General features: G+C 42.6%; 2 protein-coding genes across 3 annotated transcripts in view; one reads left to right on the top strand and one right to left on the bottom strand.

The window, feature by feature from the left end:
- The first annotated feature begins 3,113 nt into the window (after positions 1-3,113).
- On the top strand, positions 3,114-8,212 carry KLHL34 (kelch like family member 34). Its single transcript, XM_063084014.1, has one exon. It carries the CDS (start codon positions 3,115-3,117, stop codon positions 5,038-5,040), a length of 1,926 nt encoding a protein of 641 aa, XP_062940084.1. The 5' UTR covers position 3,114; the 3' UTR covers positions 5,041-8,212.
- Positions 6,195-15,935, bottom strand: part of CNKSR2 (connector enhancer of kinase suppressor of Ras 2) — a 314,535-nt gene continuing 304,794 nt past the window's right edge. For both annotated transcript variants that reach the window (XM_063084016.1, XM_063084017.1), the window contains 2 exons: positions 10,981-11,177; positions 6,195-8,563 (listed from right to left, as the gene is read on the bottom strand). In XM_063084016.1, coding sequence (XP_062940086.1) covers positions 8,348-8,563; positions 10,981-11,177 — 413 coding nt within the window. In that variant the 3' untranslated portion in view covers positions 6,195-8,347. The remainder of the gene's footprint in view (positions 8,564-10,980; positions 11,178-15,935) is intronic.

The raw sequence follows: 15,935 nt of genomic DNA, 5'->3' as shown, positions 1-15,935 counted from the left end.
TACTCTGGACTGTAAGAAATAAATTTCATTTCTTTGAAAATTACCCAGTTTCAGGTATTCTGTTATAAGCAACGTAAACGGACTAATTAATACAGACACTAAACTAAGACACACATCTATCACAACTTAAAAAAGCAAACACTAAAATTTTATTTAGCATACTCAATATCGCACCAAAATCAAAATACTGACAGTTTTCATAAACAGTACTCAAAGGACAATGATTTTCTTAGATAGACTGACAGTTACATTTTCTAAGCAAGGCCTTGTAAACACATCTAATATAAATATGTCTTCAATTAACACAGATCATCATATCTTCAATGGCAAAACATGTTAAGGTGGCGTGTTGGCCCGGCAATAAATGCATGCTTGTTATGTAAAACTGGATTTTTGATGTTAAGAGTTTAAAGACTTCCACAGCATCTTTATTCTCAAGTAGGTGTGACATTTGGGATTGAACTTGAATGCATGGTGATGAACAGATTTGATGGAATGTGATCTAATTTCTGGGTTAAAAATATGCTGCTTAAAAAAACATACTTAAATGGTTTTAAGTTGATAAGGTGATAAATGTACTTTATCACCCTGAATATTTGGTTTAAAGAAACGGACCGTGTGCCACACTATTTTATTTTTATCATACACGAGGTCACATAATATAGTGCGGAGGGAGCCCTGGATTCCGGTCCAGACTCTGTAACTCAATATCCCAGTCATCCAGACAAACTGTGCTCTCTCTGGGGCTCATTTGCCACATTTGTTCAAAAAGAAAGACAAGAAATTTCAGAGGAACGGTACAAGGTTTGGCCAAATGATCTAAAAAATCCCTTTTAGCAAAATTCTATTAGGTCGAGTAAAGGCCATTTAAATTCCAAATGTAGATCTGTGCAAAGTGAACCAAACTGGTACTTTACTTTTGAAACAAGAGTTTTAACACTGGAAACAAAACAAAACAAAAAACCAAAACCAAATCCCCACAAAAAACAGCACCCCCTCTGAACCCATCTGTAGCTTTAACATTAGAAATTCAAATTGGAGTATTTTTAGCCTCTGGAGTTTAAGGAAGCCCAACCTTAGCCCCTGCCTGCACTTTATAATTTGGCTAATTTAAATCATAATGCAGTTCCATCTCTGACAGCAAATTCATTTTACTAATATTTTTACCCATTTAAAGAATTACTTCTAAACAGAGACCTTGTAAGTACTAGTGGCACACCAGGCAGGAAATGACAGAATTTTATCCTTCCTTGGACTTTTCTTTCCCCTTATGATATACAGCCCCAACTGTGAGAAAAACAAGTTATTTCAGATGCCCTCAAAAGGCTCACCTAAAACAGACTGCCAGAGGGGTTGTATTAGAAAACAGAAAAATCAATTATAGATGAAAGCAAAACACACAGAAGCCTCCAAATTGGCAAGAAAGAACAGTTATATTAATCATTTAGTTATTTAAGAGCAGGATGGAGGAGATGGAGAGATGCTTTCCTAATATCTCAACACTGGGGTGGTTTTAGTTATCATTTCTTTGCTGGGTGTTTCTTATAAAAATAACTTCGTGAAGAAGAGCCCTACGAAACTCCAGTTCTACTGAGCTTTGCAACTTTACTGCCCATTATTTCGTCATGGCTTTGAGGATGTAGCAGCCAGTAATTAGATCAGAGTGTGCAAAGTAAGGGAGAGAAACTGGAACGAATTATTTTGGTAAAGGAAGTGGTCATTCAAAGGCAGAAAATTCAAGTCACCTACAATTTCCTTGTCCATGTTGCAAAGGGATGGGTCGGGCAGGGTCCAAGAATAGGAAGGGAGAGTTCAGGTGGGGTGAGGAGTGGGAGCAAATTCCTAAATGCGGAACGTAAAACAAGCCCGCCCGGGATACCCTAGCTGCTTCGGCAAGGACGCAGAGTAGGGCCAGCATCTCGCAAGGGTGAGTCCAGGTGAGGGGCGTGTTACCCAGTGCCGCTGGCGGTGAGCCCCGGATTCACCTGCGCGTGGCTCCCGCCAGTGGCTCCTCTACGCGCAGCGACCTCCTGGGTGTCAGCGCGCAAAGTCGCCGCTTAATCCCTGCTCCCGCAGGATTAATTAGGACCAACTCAAAACAAAGTTGAGCCAGGCACTTCTTTCTCAGGCACAGGGACACCAGGAGGTCGACACTCCAGCCCATGCAGGCTCCCCTCCCCGGACACTACCAGGCCGAGGGTCCCCGGCGACTCGCTCCTCTCCAGGGAGCACCCACCCCCGCACCCCCAGTCGGGTTCCCGGGACCTCCTGGTGACTGGCAGCCAGTCGGGTCACCGGAGTCAGGCCACTGGCCTGGGCTGCTTCTCCTGCGCCCCGGCCCTCGGTTCGTGGCCAGTAGTCGGGGCGCGGGGCGGGGCGCGCCGAGGAGGCCGAGGCGGCGCGCTATTCCTGTCGCTGTGAGCTACCGGCATGTTATGTACGGCGCCCAATCATGCCCCCGACACGCCGCGCTGACCCGCGCACCCCCTCCCTAATCCCCCAGGCTTTGATTTGATCCTCCGCGCGGAACGAGTTCACCTCCCCTTCAACCCAATGGCCAGTTGTCCCCGGCCCTAGAGGGTGACCGCAGAACCCGTCCTCCTCGTCGAACCCTGGGAGGTCAGAGCCCTCACCCTGTACTCCCCGGACGTCCCGAGTTGGAGCCACATTTGCGCCATCAGAGTTCCAGCACCCCCGGAGTCCACCAGCAGCTTGACCTTCCCAGGTGATGGTGCGCGGCCACCGCCGCCCCTGGCGCGCACGTGTGGGCTCCCCAAATTGGGCCGGGGAGGGGGATTTGGGCAACGCGCTGGCGGCCTCGGCAGCCGTGGAAACCAAGCCCGGCACGCCGCGGAAGACCCCAAACTCCGCGCCCACCGCTACAAGGGGCTTCTGGAAAAAGTTCCCTGGCCGGATTTGCCCGGAGAAGGGCACAAAGCTATCTGTGGATCTGGATGAAGGAGCCCGGGGCTTTAAGCTGAGTTGGCAAAAATGGGCCCCTGCTAGAGGCTCTGCGGCTCGCGCGGGGGTCCCCGGAGTGCAGTGCCCCGGGATGCCACGGGCCGCGCCCGGCTGGCCCCATTCTCGGCCCGGCCGCTTCCCGCCTTGGGCATCATGAGTTACTTCCTGTCTTACTGCAAAGCTCATGGCGGCGCGCTGCTCACCGGCTACCAGGCCCTGCGCGCCGAGGGCTTCCTGTGCGACGTGACACTAGAGGCCGAGGGCAGCGAGTTCCCGGCGCACAGGTCGCTCCTGGCGTGCTCCAGCGACTACTTTAGAGCCCTGTTCAAGAGCCACACTCGGGAATCCCAGGCGCGCGTGATCCACCTGCACGTGCCCTCGGCGGCTGGCCTGCAGCGCTTGCTGGACTTCATCTACACCGCCTGGCTGCCTCTGTCTATGGACACCGTAGAGGAAACGCTGGAGGCTGCCAGCTACCTGCAGGTCACCGAGGCCCTGGGGCTGTGCGGCCGCTACCTGGAGCGCCAGCTGGCCCCGGAGAACTGCTGCTTCGCCGCCAACGTGGCGGCGCGCTTTGGCCTAGCGCACACACTCGGCGCGGCCGAGCGCTGCATCGTGAGCCACCTGCGTGAGCTGCTGGCGCGGGGCGCGGGCCCCGCGGGGCTGCTTGAGCTCAACCCTGCGTCGCTAAGAGCGGTGCTAGGTGCCCCTGACGTGGCGCGGGTGCCTGAGGCCCGGCTGCTGGGCCTGGCCCTTGCCTGGCTGCGGCAGGAGCCCGAGGCTGAGCGCCTGGCACACTGCGCAGCACTGCTCGAGCGCGTCCGCTTCGGCCTGGTGCCCGCCGACGTGCTGCGGCGCGTGTACTCGGGCTCTGGCCTCAAGCTGCCCGTCCGGGTCAAGAGCCTCATCATCCAGGCTCTCAACTACCACACAGCGCCCTCCCGCCAGCCGCTCTTGCAGGGCGAGCACACCAGCGTCCGGAGCCCTCAGACCCGCATATTGTTGGTTGGGGGGCGCAGGGGGCCTGAGTTGGTGGCTGAAGAGGTCGTGGCCCCGCGGGCAGCAGCCAGGGGCCAGGGCGCCGCGGCAGAGCCCGAGGAGGAGGAAGAGGAGGAGGAGGAGGAGGAGGAGTGGGAGCTCACCCAGGACGTGGTGGCCTTCGACGTGTACAACCACAGCTGGCGCAGCCTCACGCGGCTGCCAGCACCGCTACTGGGACACAGCGTCTGCACCGCAGGCAACTTCCTGTTTGTCCTGGGAGGGGAGAGCCCTTTGGGCAGCGCCTCCTCTCCCCTGGCCGACGGCCCGCGGGCAGCCACGGCCCAAGTGCACCGTTACGACCCGCGCTTCCACACTTGGACGGCGGTGCCTGCCATGCGGGAAGCGCGGGCCCACTTCTGGTGCGGTGCTGTGGGCGAGAGGCTCCTGGCCGTCGGGGGCCTGGGCTCGGGCGGCGAGGCTCTAGCCTCGGTGGAGATGTACGACCTGCGCCGAGACCGCTGGACGGCGGCCGGGGCCCTGCCACGCGTGCTGCACGGCCACGCTGGGGCCGTCGGGGACCGCGGTGTCGTGTACATCTCCGGGGGCAAGGCGGGAAGAGGCGAGGGCGGCGCGAGCAGCCTCCGTGACTTGTATGCCCTGGGCCCTGGGGAGCAGGCCTGGAGCAAGAAGGCGCCCATGAGTACGGCCCGTTTCGGGCACCACATGGCGGTGCTGCGCGGCGCGGTGTTCGCTTTTTTGGGGCGATACGAGCCCTTCTCTGAGATTGAGCGCTACGATCCTGACGCGGACCAGTGGACTAGGTTGCGGCCGCTACCCTACGACCGCTTCTGCTATGGGCTGGCCGTGGTGGAGGAGACAGCGCTGCTGCTGGGCGGCCTCAAGTGGCGGGACTCACGCCAGGTACCTACCCGCAACGTGGTGGGCTACGACCTCGACCTGGACCGCTGGGAGGACATCGGCTGCGCGCTGCCTTGGGCCTGGAGTGGCCTGCAGTGCGCAGTGCTGCAGCTGGCCGAGGGTGGGGACGAGGAGAGGGAGGAAGAGCCTGGAGAGGCGCTAGATTTAGTGCTGGGTTGAATAGGTTAGTTCAGACTGCTCCAGGCGACGGAGGGGGCTTTACCTAAGAATAGAACTCTGTGAGCAGGGTGGCTACTGAAGGTTAAGAGGCAAATAAGGCCTTGGCCAAAGAGGAACATTTCCCCTTGAGCTGAGAACGGGAGACAGGAGGGGTTAAACAGAAGGATATATGAGTCAGCTTCAGTGAGCTGGTGATTTTTGGAAAGGCTCGCGCTGGGCTAGAGATGGGCCTTTGAAAATAAAATATGACCTTATTTTCCCTGTTATAGTTAAAGTGTTTCCCTATGTGCTAAAGCAGTGATTACTTTTGTGCCAAAAAAAAAAAAAAAAAAAAGCCAAAGAAATGAACCACAGGAAATTATATACAAAACTCAGAAAATTGTTGGCTATAAAGGCTGTAATAAATAATCCGAGAAGATAGCATTATCTGAATAAATAGTGAACGGAAAGTGCCTTGGTTAAATAGCATGAAATCATTGTAAGGAGAACTATGATTTTATGATCCAGAGCCACGGTTATCGTTCTGCTCTGATGGTTTGATATAAATACGGAACTGAGAGGAAAAAGATCTTTAACATTTTTTTGTGTGTGAGAGAAAGTATTCTTGGTTAAATTTCTCTGTTGCCTGTCCCCACCCCTAGTCCGCTTTTGCCCTGGCTTTAGGCAGTTCATTGACTTTAAGTCATATTTCAGTAACACTTAGCCATGATAATGATAATCAAGCTCCTCCAGTTAAGTGGAACATTTAACCAAAACAAAACCCCATTTCTTTCATCCTTTTAAAATGCTAATTCTGTAGATATGCTGTAGGTTCTATTTATAAAAAATAATTAAGTTATTTTTGGTGGTTACCACCACTTCTCCAAAAAGAATCACAGAGAAAGGAAAGAAAGAGGAGTAAGTGAAGTTTTAAAGTTCATGCAGGTAAATGGGAAACCAGCTTGATTTTTCAGATCTCAAAGAAGGTACTTGTATACACCAAACAGGTGCTACTTCTGGCCTGGCAAGCAAGGAGGTGGCAAAGTTAGAACTTATAATTGGGTGGGAGGTGGTAGCTGTGTGATTAGATCACAAAAAAAATGTGGTAAGGACTTTGCATGAATAAAGTAGGTGCTTTATAAGGATTCATTAATAGCTGAATTTATTTGACTTCAGTTTACAGTGCTGCCTCTCTCCTAGATTTTAAACTAATGCAATAAAATGTACAGATATATAGTGTTAAAAGGTCTCTTTCATGCTAGGCTAGCCACGAGTCTTGTAAAAGTCATTAGTTTAATTTTTACCATTTAAAACAACAGAGCTGACTTTACAAAAGTAAAAGCTGCTTAGTAGCAACAGAACTAGTCTTCCCATCAACTGCTTGCTGTTTACAGGCCACAACCTGGCCACTGTATACATGACACATCCATCAGGTACAGATATTTTTAAGTGAATATACACATTTGGTCTAGTAAACATCAATAAGTCTAAACACCTGTAACAAGCACACTTCATTTTAGGACAAGAGGTTGTTTTTTTGTTTTGTTTTGTTTACGTATACAAAATCCCACAAATTTAATGTGCGTCAATATCCATGCAGTAAATAAATGTTTTTACAAATAGGGTTTTTTTTTTTAAATGATAAAAATATTACACTGGACCCAAAATTCCATACAAACATTAATACATGATTTCTCATCCATTTTGACTAAATATAGGATTACTGAAAATGTGCTGTAGAAAGGCCACTCTCCTGTACAGTTGTGCAAAGTCTGCAAAACGTTAGTGATTCAATGGTGGTTCAAAAGCAAAGAAAAAGATCCCCGCTGTGGAGTTTTCACTTTCTCCTCTACAGCAAAAATATTCACTGGCATATATCTGAACTCTTAAAGATGAAAGTACATTCACTGAGCTGTACAGGCAACAGTATAAAGCTGATTAGAAGTAGAGTTTAGGATATAGAATAGTAAAGGAGGGTCCCTTCCTCCTTCTGAAAAAAAACAAAAAACCAAACAAACAGCAAATTGTGACTTGTACATTATGCAGCCAGACACTAAAAAGCAGCACAGTCATTTTCATGCTGTGATCACTTTCAAAAACAAGACGCTTAGAAATGGAAATATAGAAGAGGACTTTTTCATAGACTTCATCCACTCTGTAGAACAAATCATGAAGCTAGGAAAAAAACCTCTAAATTGTTTCTCTCACATAATTCAATGTGACATCTCTCTGAGTGACCATCACCCTCTTGCTCCTTAAGAGAGAAGTACATTTTTATGTTTCAACATTGTTTTCTATATTATAACACACATCAGCCTGTAACTAAACATATTTTACTTCCCTGCCTGAATTATAATTACATAAGTTTAATTAACGTACTAGGGGAAAAACTGGAAACTCACTGGAAAGTGGATTCATTTCAGTTTATACCTTGTCTTTTAAGAGTTGGAGTTTAAAAACATTAGTTTGGGCTGAAATTATATATATATAGCTGTTAGCTGCCTTTCTGGGTGAGTTAAGTGTGTTTTAAAAAATCCATTCTCAAATTCTTTTGTACACAATCAGCATTTCATCACTACAAAAATAAAGGAAGATTTAAACCAAGAAAATAAAGCAGCTCTATCTTCAATTTTGGTCTTAGTTACAAAAACATCTTACAAAGCTTTGCCCTGATACACCATTAAGTGTTCTCATAGATTTGGAATAGTATTTCCATTAACCGGCTTTCACAAGTTAATAGAACTATTAAGACGAATATTAGATACCTGAACTTTTCTTATGTCGATGCTCTTCTATTTTGCTTAACTCTTGTATGCGCATCTACATTTCACAAAAATAAAACTACAGCATTAAACTTTGTGCAATGTTTAAGAAATTCTTAGAACATTTTAATAAATATAAAAAAGGTTTAAATTCTTTCCCACCCACAAGGATGTCTGCACCTGAAAAAATGTGATTTACTTCTGAAGTCTTGTTTATATAAAATTAACTTAAAGGGAGAAAAGATGACCTTAGATAGAAAACTGCCTTTTTGTGGTTTTACTACTTGAAGACAACCTGTATTCAGAATTGTTTGCAAAAGTTAATTTTAAGTCATTAAAGACAGTTGATTTTGCACATGGTAAACATAAGCTGAACACTGATCGCATATAAAATATACAAATGCTCATTAAAGACAGTGGTATTATGACCATATATGATTTGTTTCATATAGTTTGGTAACATTTAAGTATAGCTTGTCAATTGTCCCACATATTGATATAAAAACTACCTTATATACCTGTTCAGAGTACCAGCAGGTACTAGATAGCCTGAAGGCAGAATAAACTTACACATGTGTTTCAATGTATGAATGAGTGTGTGTTAGAGAGGAAGTAATTACATCTACTTCAGAAGAAATACTTAATGGGTCATTTGAGGTGGTATTTTGACAGATATCCAAGAAAAGGTCGAGGTACATCTGCTTCCATTGCTGGAATTCTTTAGACGTCAAGTCTGGATTGTCTAGGACTTTATCAATTATGGCTACTTCCCCTTCTCTGGCCTGAAAAGCAAAAGGATTCAACAGTTATGATGGGGACAAACTTTTATTCAAGTTTAAAATATAAAGTTAATATGCAAAAAATTAAGAAGCCCATAAAAAACAGCTCAGCCATTTGGACTCGAATCCTAGTGTACTTTTTTTCTACACCCGAAGTATGCCTCATTTTGCCTACTCAGTGTGATTTATTTTTTCTCTTGGCCTGTGCTGTTGCCCATCTCTGCCTGTGGAAACCTTCCTCATTCTTTAAGATCCAGTTCAAAAGCCTCTCACTTTTCTGAAGCCATCCTTAAACACTCAGAAAAAAGGGTTTCTCCCTCATTTCTGTCCCTATACCACTCCATCACTGCCATTGAGTGGACTGATCACATTCTATCTCTTGAGTTACTTTTGCATCTGTCCACTCTCTCCTGCTTTACGGTAAGCTCCTCATGTTGAAGGAGAGTGAGCATGTCCCTCCTGTTAGCACAAATACATAATTCTTGCTGTGTGAATGTTATAGCTCCCTTCCTGCAGCACTGGGGGCTTGTAATGGAGAATGGCTCTCCCTTCCATTCCATGTTGGAGGGTGGGTTTCAGCTGAAGACTAAGCTTCATTTTGGTGTAACTCACCAAGGTACAATTATCACCTGTGGAAAGAGAAAATCTACCAACCAGGTGGAAGGCGGGATGGAGCAGGAAGGGTTAAGACAGTCTGAGAAGTTCAGTCCTGTCTCTTATGGAGCCAAGGAGGGGTTAGGGAAGTCTAGGAAATGTGAGAAGCCAGTCCTCTGTGCCAGCCAGAGTTGGGAGGGAAAGAAGACAGAAAGGTGCCTAAGAAGTTGTTCTGCTCTGTGAGGCCAGGCAGGATATGGAACAGGGCTGGGACCGAGAATGCTGAGTTGCCTGTGATGGGATCCAAGATTGGTGAGGCCTATTAAAATTACAGGAACTAGACACACCCAGGGTTGGTTGGTCAGTTGTCCTTTCCTAATGGAAGATTTCATTCCCTATTAATTTTCCACTACAAAAGGTATGGGGTTTTGTTGTTCATTTTTACCAATGAGAACATTTCTTTACAGTGACTTTTTGTTATCTTTCTTTGCCCCAGAGAGTCAAGCACAGAGTTACGTACCTGGTGATTCATCAGTACTTACTGAACACTGGCAATAGCTCAGATTCTTTGTCATGGGAAGACATGCTTTGGGGGAATCTACAGAGCATAAAAAACAGGGGCAAGGGGCTGCAAGAGATGAGGAGAGGAGCAGGTCTTTAAGATACTGAGAGCCCAACCTGCTTCAAAATGCCCACCTGCCTTCTGAACTAGGCAGTTTGGAACAGAATGGGGGAGGTAAGGATATCTTTGAAGTAGGATTGGTTACTGGAATTATTCTTATGAATATTATAGCCCTCTCTAAAATTCTGGTCTTACTTACCAAAAGTCCATTAAATTTTCCCATGGATTTCTGGTAGTATTTGCAAGAATATCAATTAAAAGCTAATTGATGCTGAAAACTTGGCTGCTTACTACCTGAAATTTTTCCAAATCATTGATTTTCTATTTTGTTTATCTCTTGAGTACTCACCTATATTTCAAAATTGCAAAACCTCAGCAGCATGCTATCGATATGAAATAGTTCCCAAAGGAGTCCTTTGACTTTCTGTTTCCTTAAATTACAGCATCACATACTCTTTCTGATAGATTTCTGTTTTTGATTTTTTAAGAGTATAGGGCCTGCTCAAGCAGTTTGTGTGGCGCCTTCCCCCACGCACATGGTAAGGGGGGCTCACTTGTCTTCCTTCTTCCTCAGCTTCCTGCTTCTCTGCTCCTCTGTCCTCACCACCTACTCCCCAATATGGGGGTGGCATAATAACATTGGAGACAATGTAAGCACTTACAGAAACGTGTAATAGGAAAGTAACATGTGAGCTGGGAACCGATGGTGTAAACAGAACAATTATAAAATTTCTACATGGAACATGAATCACTGCGGCTTCACTCTAAATGAGCTGTGTTCATGCAGGAAATAGTCGAGAAGTATCTAAAAACCTTTTAGCACCCACTATTGCATTCTGCAGGCATGCTGTGTTCTTTCAATAACTAATGATTACACTACATGGTATATTTATCTTAGGAAATCAAAAAACTGGGGAATAACACCGGCCCTGCAGTTTTGGAAAAAAAATTAAATCACATCCTGTTTTTTCCTAGAACTAAGTCACAACATTTAGTCAGTGATTTGAGATGTTAATGAAAAGTTAAAATGATCTCCTCTTTACCAAACACTTATTATGACATAGAAACAGCTCAGCTCCAGGTTCTTCCTGTTTAGCTCTTCCTCCCCCATACCCCCATTTATATATTTCTTAACCTGCTAATCCACTTTGAGTTCAAAAATGAATCTCTTCAAAGGAATTTCTCATTCCATTTCATATCTTACCTTTAAAGTGCTTTTGAGAATTCTCAGCCTGTGTAGTTTTTCATTCATTACAGGATCATTACATCTTTTTATAAATGATAGCTTGTATTCCATCTTGGTTGAAATGCGATGTTCTCCTAGAGGTGACAGACTGGCTTGCTCCAATGCCCTGTATAAATCTTGCAATGAGTCTCCTAATTTTTCTCCCCTACTTTCACCTGCATTGTCAAAAAAAAAAAAAAAAAAAAGGAGAGAGAAAGAAATGAATCCAGTGTAAATAACAAGTTACTTGACACTCCAAAAATCTACTAAAAAAATTAAAAGTATCTAAAAAACAGGATAATGAATGACTGGGAAAATACTATTATATTTTTAAAAAACACAACAGAAAAACCCTCCAAAAACTAACAAAACATCCACACCTGCTAGTTATATTGGGTAAGATTAGATATAGGAAGCTAATTATTTTAGAATAATCAAATAACAGAATTCTTTGATTAAACAAATAGTCTCTTGATAGCAAATCACCATACATGTCTTGAGTCCATTAAGTTCAAAGAATTAGAGTACAAAAGGTACAAAACACAGAAACAATCCTGCAAATAATTTAATATTTTATAACATTAATGAATATCCCTTATCATACTGATAAGCATAGAAGTGCTAATTAATGGAACTCTCCTGGTTTAGAAATACGGAATGAACTGATTTTTATACTTTTCCAGATTTCATGAGATAGATTGGCATTCATTGGAGTATATTTGATTGTAAAAATCTTCCAATTGCGCCATAGAGGATTACTAGGTTTCATGTGCCTGGCACATCATAAATATAACTGATCATAAATGATTGCCAACAACAATGCTTTTGTAAGATGAAATATGGGAATATGTCTATATGCAAATATAAGGAAAAAATCCTGCATGAACTAAGAGAAGCTACTTAGCATTTGTTAAGTCTTGGGAAGAAAATACTCAAATATTTTTGAGAAAAAAAACTGGAGACCGGTTCAGGTAAGGAATTTAGATCTAGTTGAACAAATAAAACTTTTAATAGACAGCCAGAGTCACATTTGAGAAATACTAATTATATTGGCCCAAGGAGTAAATACGGAATGTTGTTCATTCCATCATAGTCCATGTGAATATTTTAGGCTTTCTGACATAGTTTAAAAAAATTCTCTAATTGGTAATAATACTAATTAACATTTATATGTGCTAGGCAGTAGGGTAAATGCTTAACACTCACGATCTCATTTAATCCTCACAACAATACTAAGAGTAGATCTCTTTGATTTTCGTTTTATAGCAGGGATGTACTTTGCCCAAGGTCGCACTTAGTAAGTGGTGGAGCTAGAATTTTAACTGGCAGTCTGGCTTCAGAATCTATGATTTTAACAAGAATTACATACTGCCAATTTTTTCAGTAACCATTTGAACTGTGTATTTAACAGTAGGTGCTAATGAATGTGAGACTCCCTTAAAATGAAGTGTTCAAAAAAATTTTTAAATGAATGTACCTAAAACTGCCAACCCCCCCCAAAACATACAGTAACTTAACGTGAAGGGGTCACCTTAGGATTACAAAGTAGCTTTATTTAAATTTCATATTCAACTTTTGACTCTGCTACTGAGGTGAGCCACAATTAATAGTAGGTATCTTCATTGAGTCCTTCCATTAGAAGATCCCTTGTTATCAATCAGTACATGCTATCACTAAGACCTCTATAATGAATTTTTACTTCCTAACCATATATCTAAGTTACAATCTAAAAATAGAAAAATCCTTTTAAATAACAGCTTTAAAACTCTCTGATGGCTCATTCTTGAATGTTTTCAACACCTAAGGGACTTTGAGGGATGGGGAATGGAACTGCTTTGGGGGTTAAGATCAAGAATGGAAACAAGACAGGGAATTTTAATGGAGACCGGTTTGGAATGAGGAAGGCACAAAATCATATGGTCATTTAGAGTAACTAAAGGAAGTTGTAAAAACAAGGACACGTTTAAACAGCATAATTCAATTTCATAAAATCATAGGCCAGGAAAGGTCCCTGAGGAGTTATTTAGTAATCATTCTTTTTGCCTCAAGGCAAGACTGCATCTAAAGCCAGGTGTAAGTTCATAGAGTTAGAGGGTGGGGTGGAAATGAGAGGCCTAACAGATTTGAATTATAGTAGTTAAGTTATCAGATGGCCTAATATGTTATTACTTTTTCAGCCTGAGAAAGAAAGTGAAGGGAAAAAGGGATTCAGATTATAGTTTTAGGATTTAAGGGAGGCAGAAGTATTTTTATATAGTAAATTTTTATTTTAAAAGAAGCTTCTTTCATATTACTTAACATTGTAGGGAGTATTTTGTTTTAAAAAACATTTTGACCCAGTTTTCTTTTTCCTCCACCTCTTAAAGTTTGTGAAATACTGGGGCAGATGATTAATTTTTATAAAATCTCAATGTAGTTTTACTTTAAGAAAGGTAAGTGAAGATTTAATATAAAAAGTGACATACATAGCTATTAAAAAAATAAAAACAGAAAGTTTCTTTCCCCTTTCTTGCCATTACTGGGGAGAAATGCATTCAATCAAAAGACAACATAATTCTACAAAGAATCTGGTTTGACAGCTATAAGAAGAACTGAGTATGGATTTATCTCCGGGCAGAACATTTCAACAAGGAATCACAGAGACGGAACACAGAAACATCTCCTAGTAACAGGATAGTATGGCTCCTAGCAGCGATAAGTAAGCCCCCAGCCCGCATCCCCTGTACATCATACACATATGCAACACTGCACAAGACACAGTACTGGGATGAGTAAGGATAAGAGACTGAGATGCCAGGCTACCACAAAATGCCACCAATTATTTAACATTTTAAGACTAGACAAAGAGTCCTTTTATTTTCAAAGGAGGGGGGTGAGGGGCAGAGTCACATTATAAATCTGATTCACTGTGCTCAACATTCAAAACAACACAGAACTCAACATTCAAGACAAAAACAGACCTTTATTTTCTTTTATAATTTTCAATTGGTTTTCTTGATTTTTCTCAGATGAATACCAATTAAGTCATTTGGGGCTACTGTTGCAGTTGAAAACATGAAAGCACCTTTATTTTTTTCTCCTTCTGCCCTCTTCTTCGTCTCCTTCTCATTTCTCTTCGGGCTTCTCTCTTTTTTTAGCACTTGCTTTTCTTCTTTTAGAAGAGGCTTGCTTTGGAAGAGGAGGCAAGCACTTGGTGAGGTCTGCTTCCTGATTGACTTTCTTTCAACTCGCCAGTTCAGCCATTAGAACACTGGCTGAAAACCAGCTCTTTTGCAATTTGAAATGAATGTTTTCTGAAAGTTGGCAAAGTGTAGAAGACCACATTCAAATCACAGGACATATATAGGAACCTTCTGCGATTCCTAATGAGGAAGTTTATCGTTGCTATAATAAATTTTAATCTGTATCTAATTTATTCAGGAAATCTGGGCCTATATAAGAATAACCTTCCCCCAAATTATATTCACATTTACAACATGTAAATTAGTCCTGTGTCAGATCACATACTTCTTTATTCCAATTTTATTAAATCAAAGAGAACATATAAAGTTCCCTTTCCTATGTAAAATTCCATTGACTAATAGATTCGAGGATCACAATGAAGTTTTTGATGAATTAACTTGTATTCCATGACAAGGGGGGGGTCATTTCTGGCTGTCTCATACTTGGCAGAGGTGAAAGAAGATCTTCTCGTCTTATTCATATTCTGCTCCACTATGAAAAATATTGTGTATCTAGGAACGTAGTGAGCATCACAATAGTTCATTGTTTGGTTCTTTTAGGTTTGAATATGACCTCCAAGTAGTGAGTGATTTAAAAAAAGCTCACAGAACAGATTAGCTAATGAAAAATGTTAGTTTGTTGGAACCTCTTGCAAATTGCTTATTAGCAGATGATAACACATTTCTGAAATACCAAAAAGCCTTTGGTTGATTTATCTCCTTACATTCAGGCTCAGTGGTTTCCAAACTTTTTTTGATTGTGCACCCTTACCAGTTAAAACACTTCTATTATTGATAACTTATATACATGTATTATACTATATTAATAGATAGATGTTATAAAACATACACAGAAAAGAAATCCAAAAGGATGAGATGTAAAACCTGAGGAGAAATTCCAAGTTTCTTCTTCCTGTACCTCAGTGGACCCCTGTATACCCTCCTTCAGAGACCTAGACCGTGACTTTCCCATGAGTGGAATTTGTCTCACTCATGCTTGCATTTTCCATTCTTCTACCAGGCACAGTGTTTCTTGCATACAACATGTTCAAATGGAGTGACGGTTTTATACACAAAGTACTCCAAAGAGGGTTCCCTGTCAGGTTGTGTAATTATTAGGACAGCCTACTGTATAATATTGTTCATATTTCTTTGGTGAAAGTTAAGAATAAAAATTTGGGGACCTAAAATTTCACTCTGGTGTCCTCTGCATTTCTCTGCCTTTGTGATGACAATGTTAAAGGAGAGCAAAAAATGAAAACAGAACAAATGAGTATGCCAATTAGGCTCATGAAGAATTAAACCAACAGTGGGTAGTGAGTTCTAGTACATGTTTTGGAAGGGAATTATCCTCACTTATAATTGGACAATGATGTCTTCATGGAAACAGTTGTTTCTTCCACAACACAGCTGTGTAATGACCACAGAGGTTGGGAAAGGTTAGATCACAAATGAGAGAGAAGGCTGGACATAGTAGTATTAGTCACCAGTCAAATTTGAAAGGCATTTGTTCTTGTATAACTGCAGAGTGCTCTAAGGCTTCCAGGCGAATGATATCAAGTATGTGGAGAACTATTCTTGTCACAAAGGGCAATTAACGTTTGCATTGAGACCACAGGAATATTTTCTATGAATACTAATTTACTAACATACTGTAATGAAGAACTTATTTATATGTAAGGTGACAAACTTTTAATGGATTTAATGTCTTTG

The sequence above is a fragment of the Cynocephalus volans genome, chromosome X (assembly GCF_027409185.1).
Source record: "Cynocephalus volans isolate mCynVol1 chromosome X, mCynVol1.pri, whole genome shotgun sequence".
In the NCBI taxonomy this organism is placed as follows: domain Eukaryota; kingdom Metazoa; phylum Chordata; class Mammalia; order Dermoptera; family Cynocephalidae; genus Cynocephalus; species Cynocephalus volans.
This window is presented reverse-complemented; position numbering and strand designations above follow the sequence as displayed.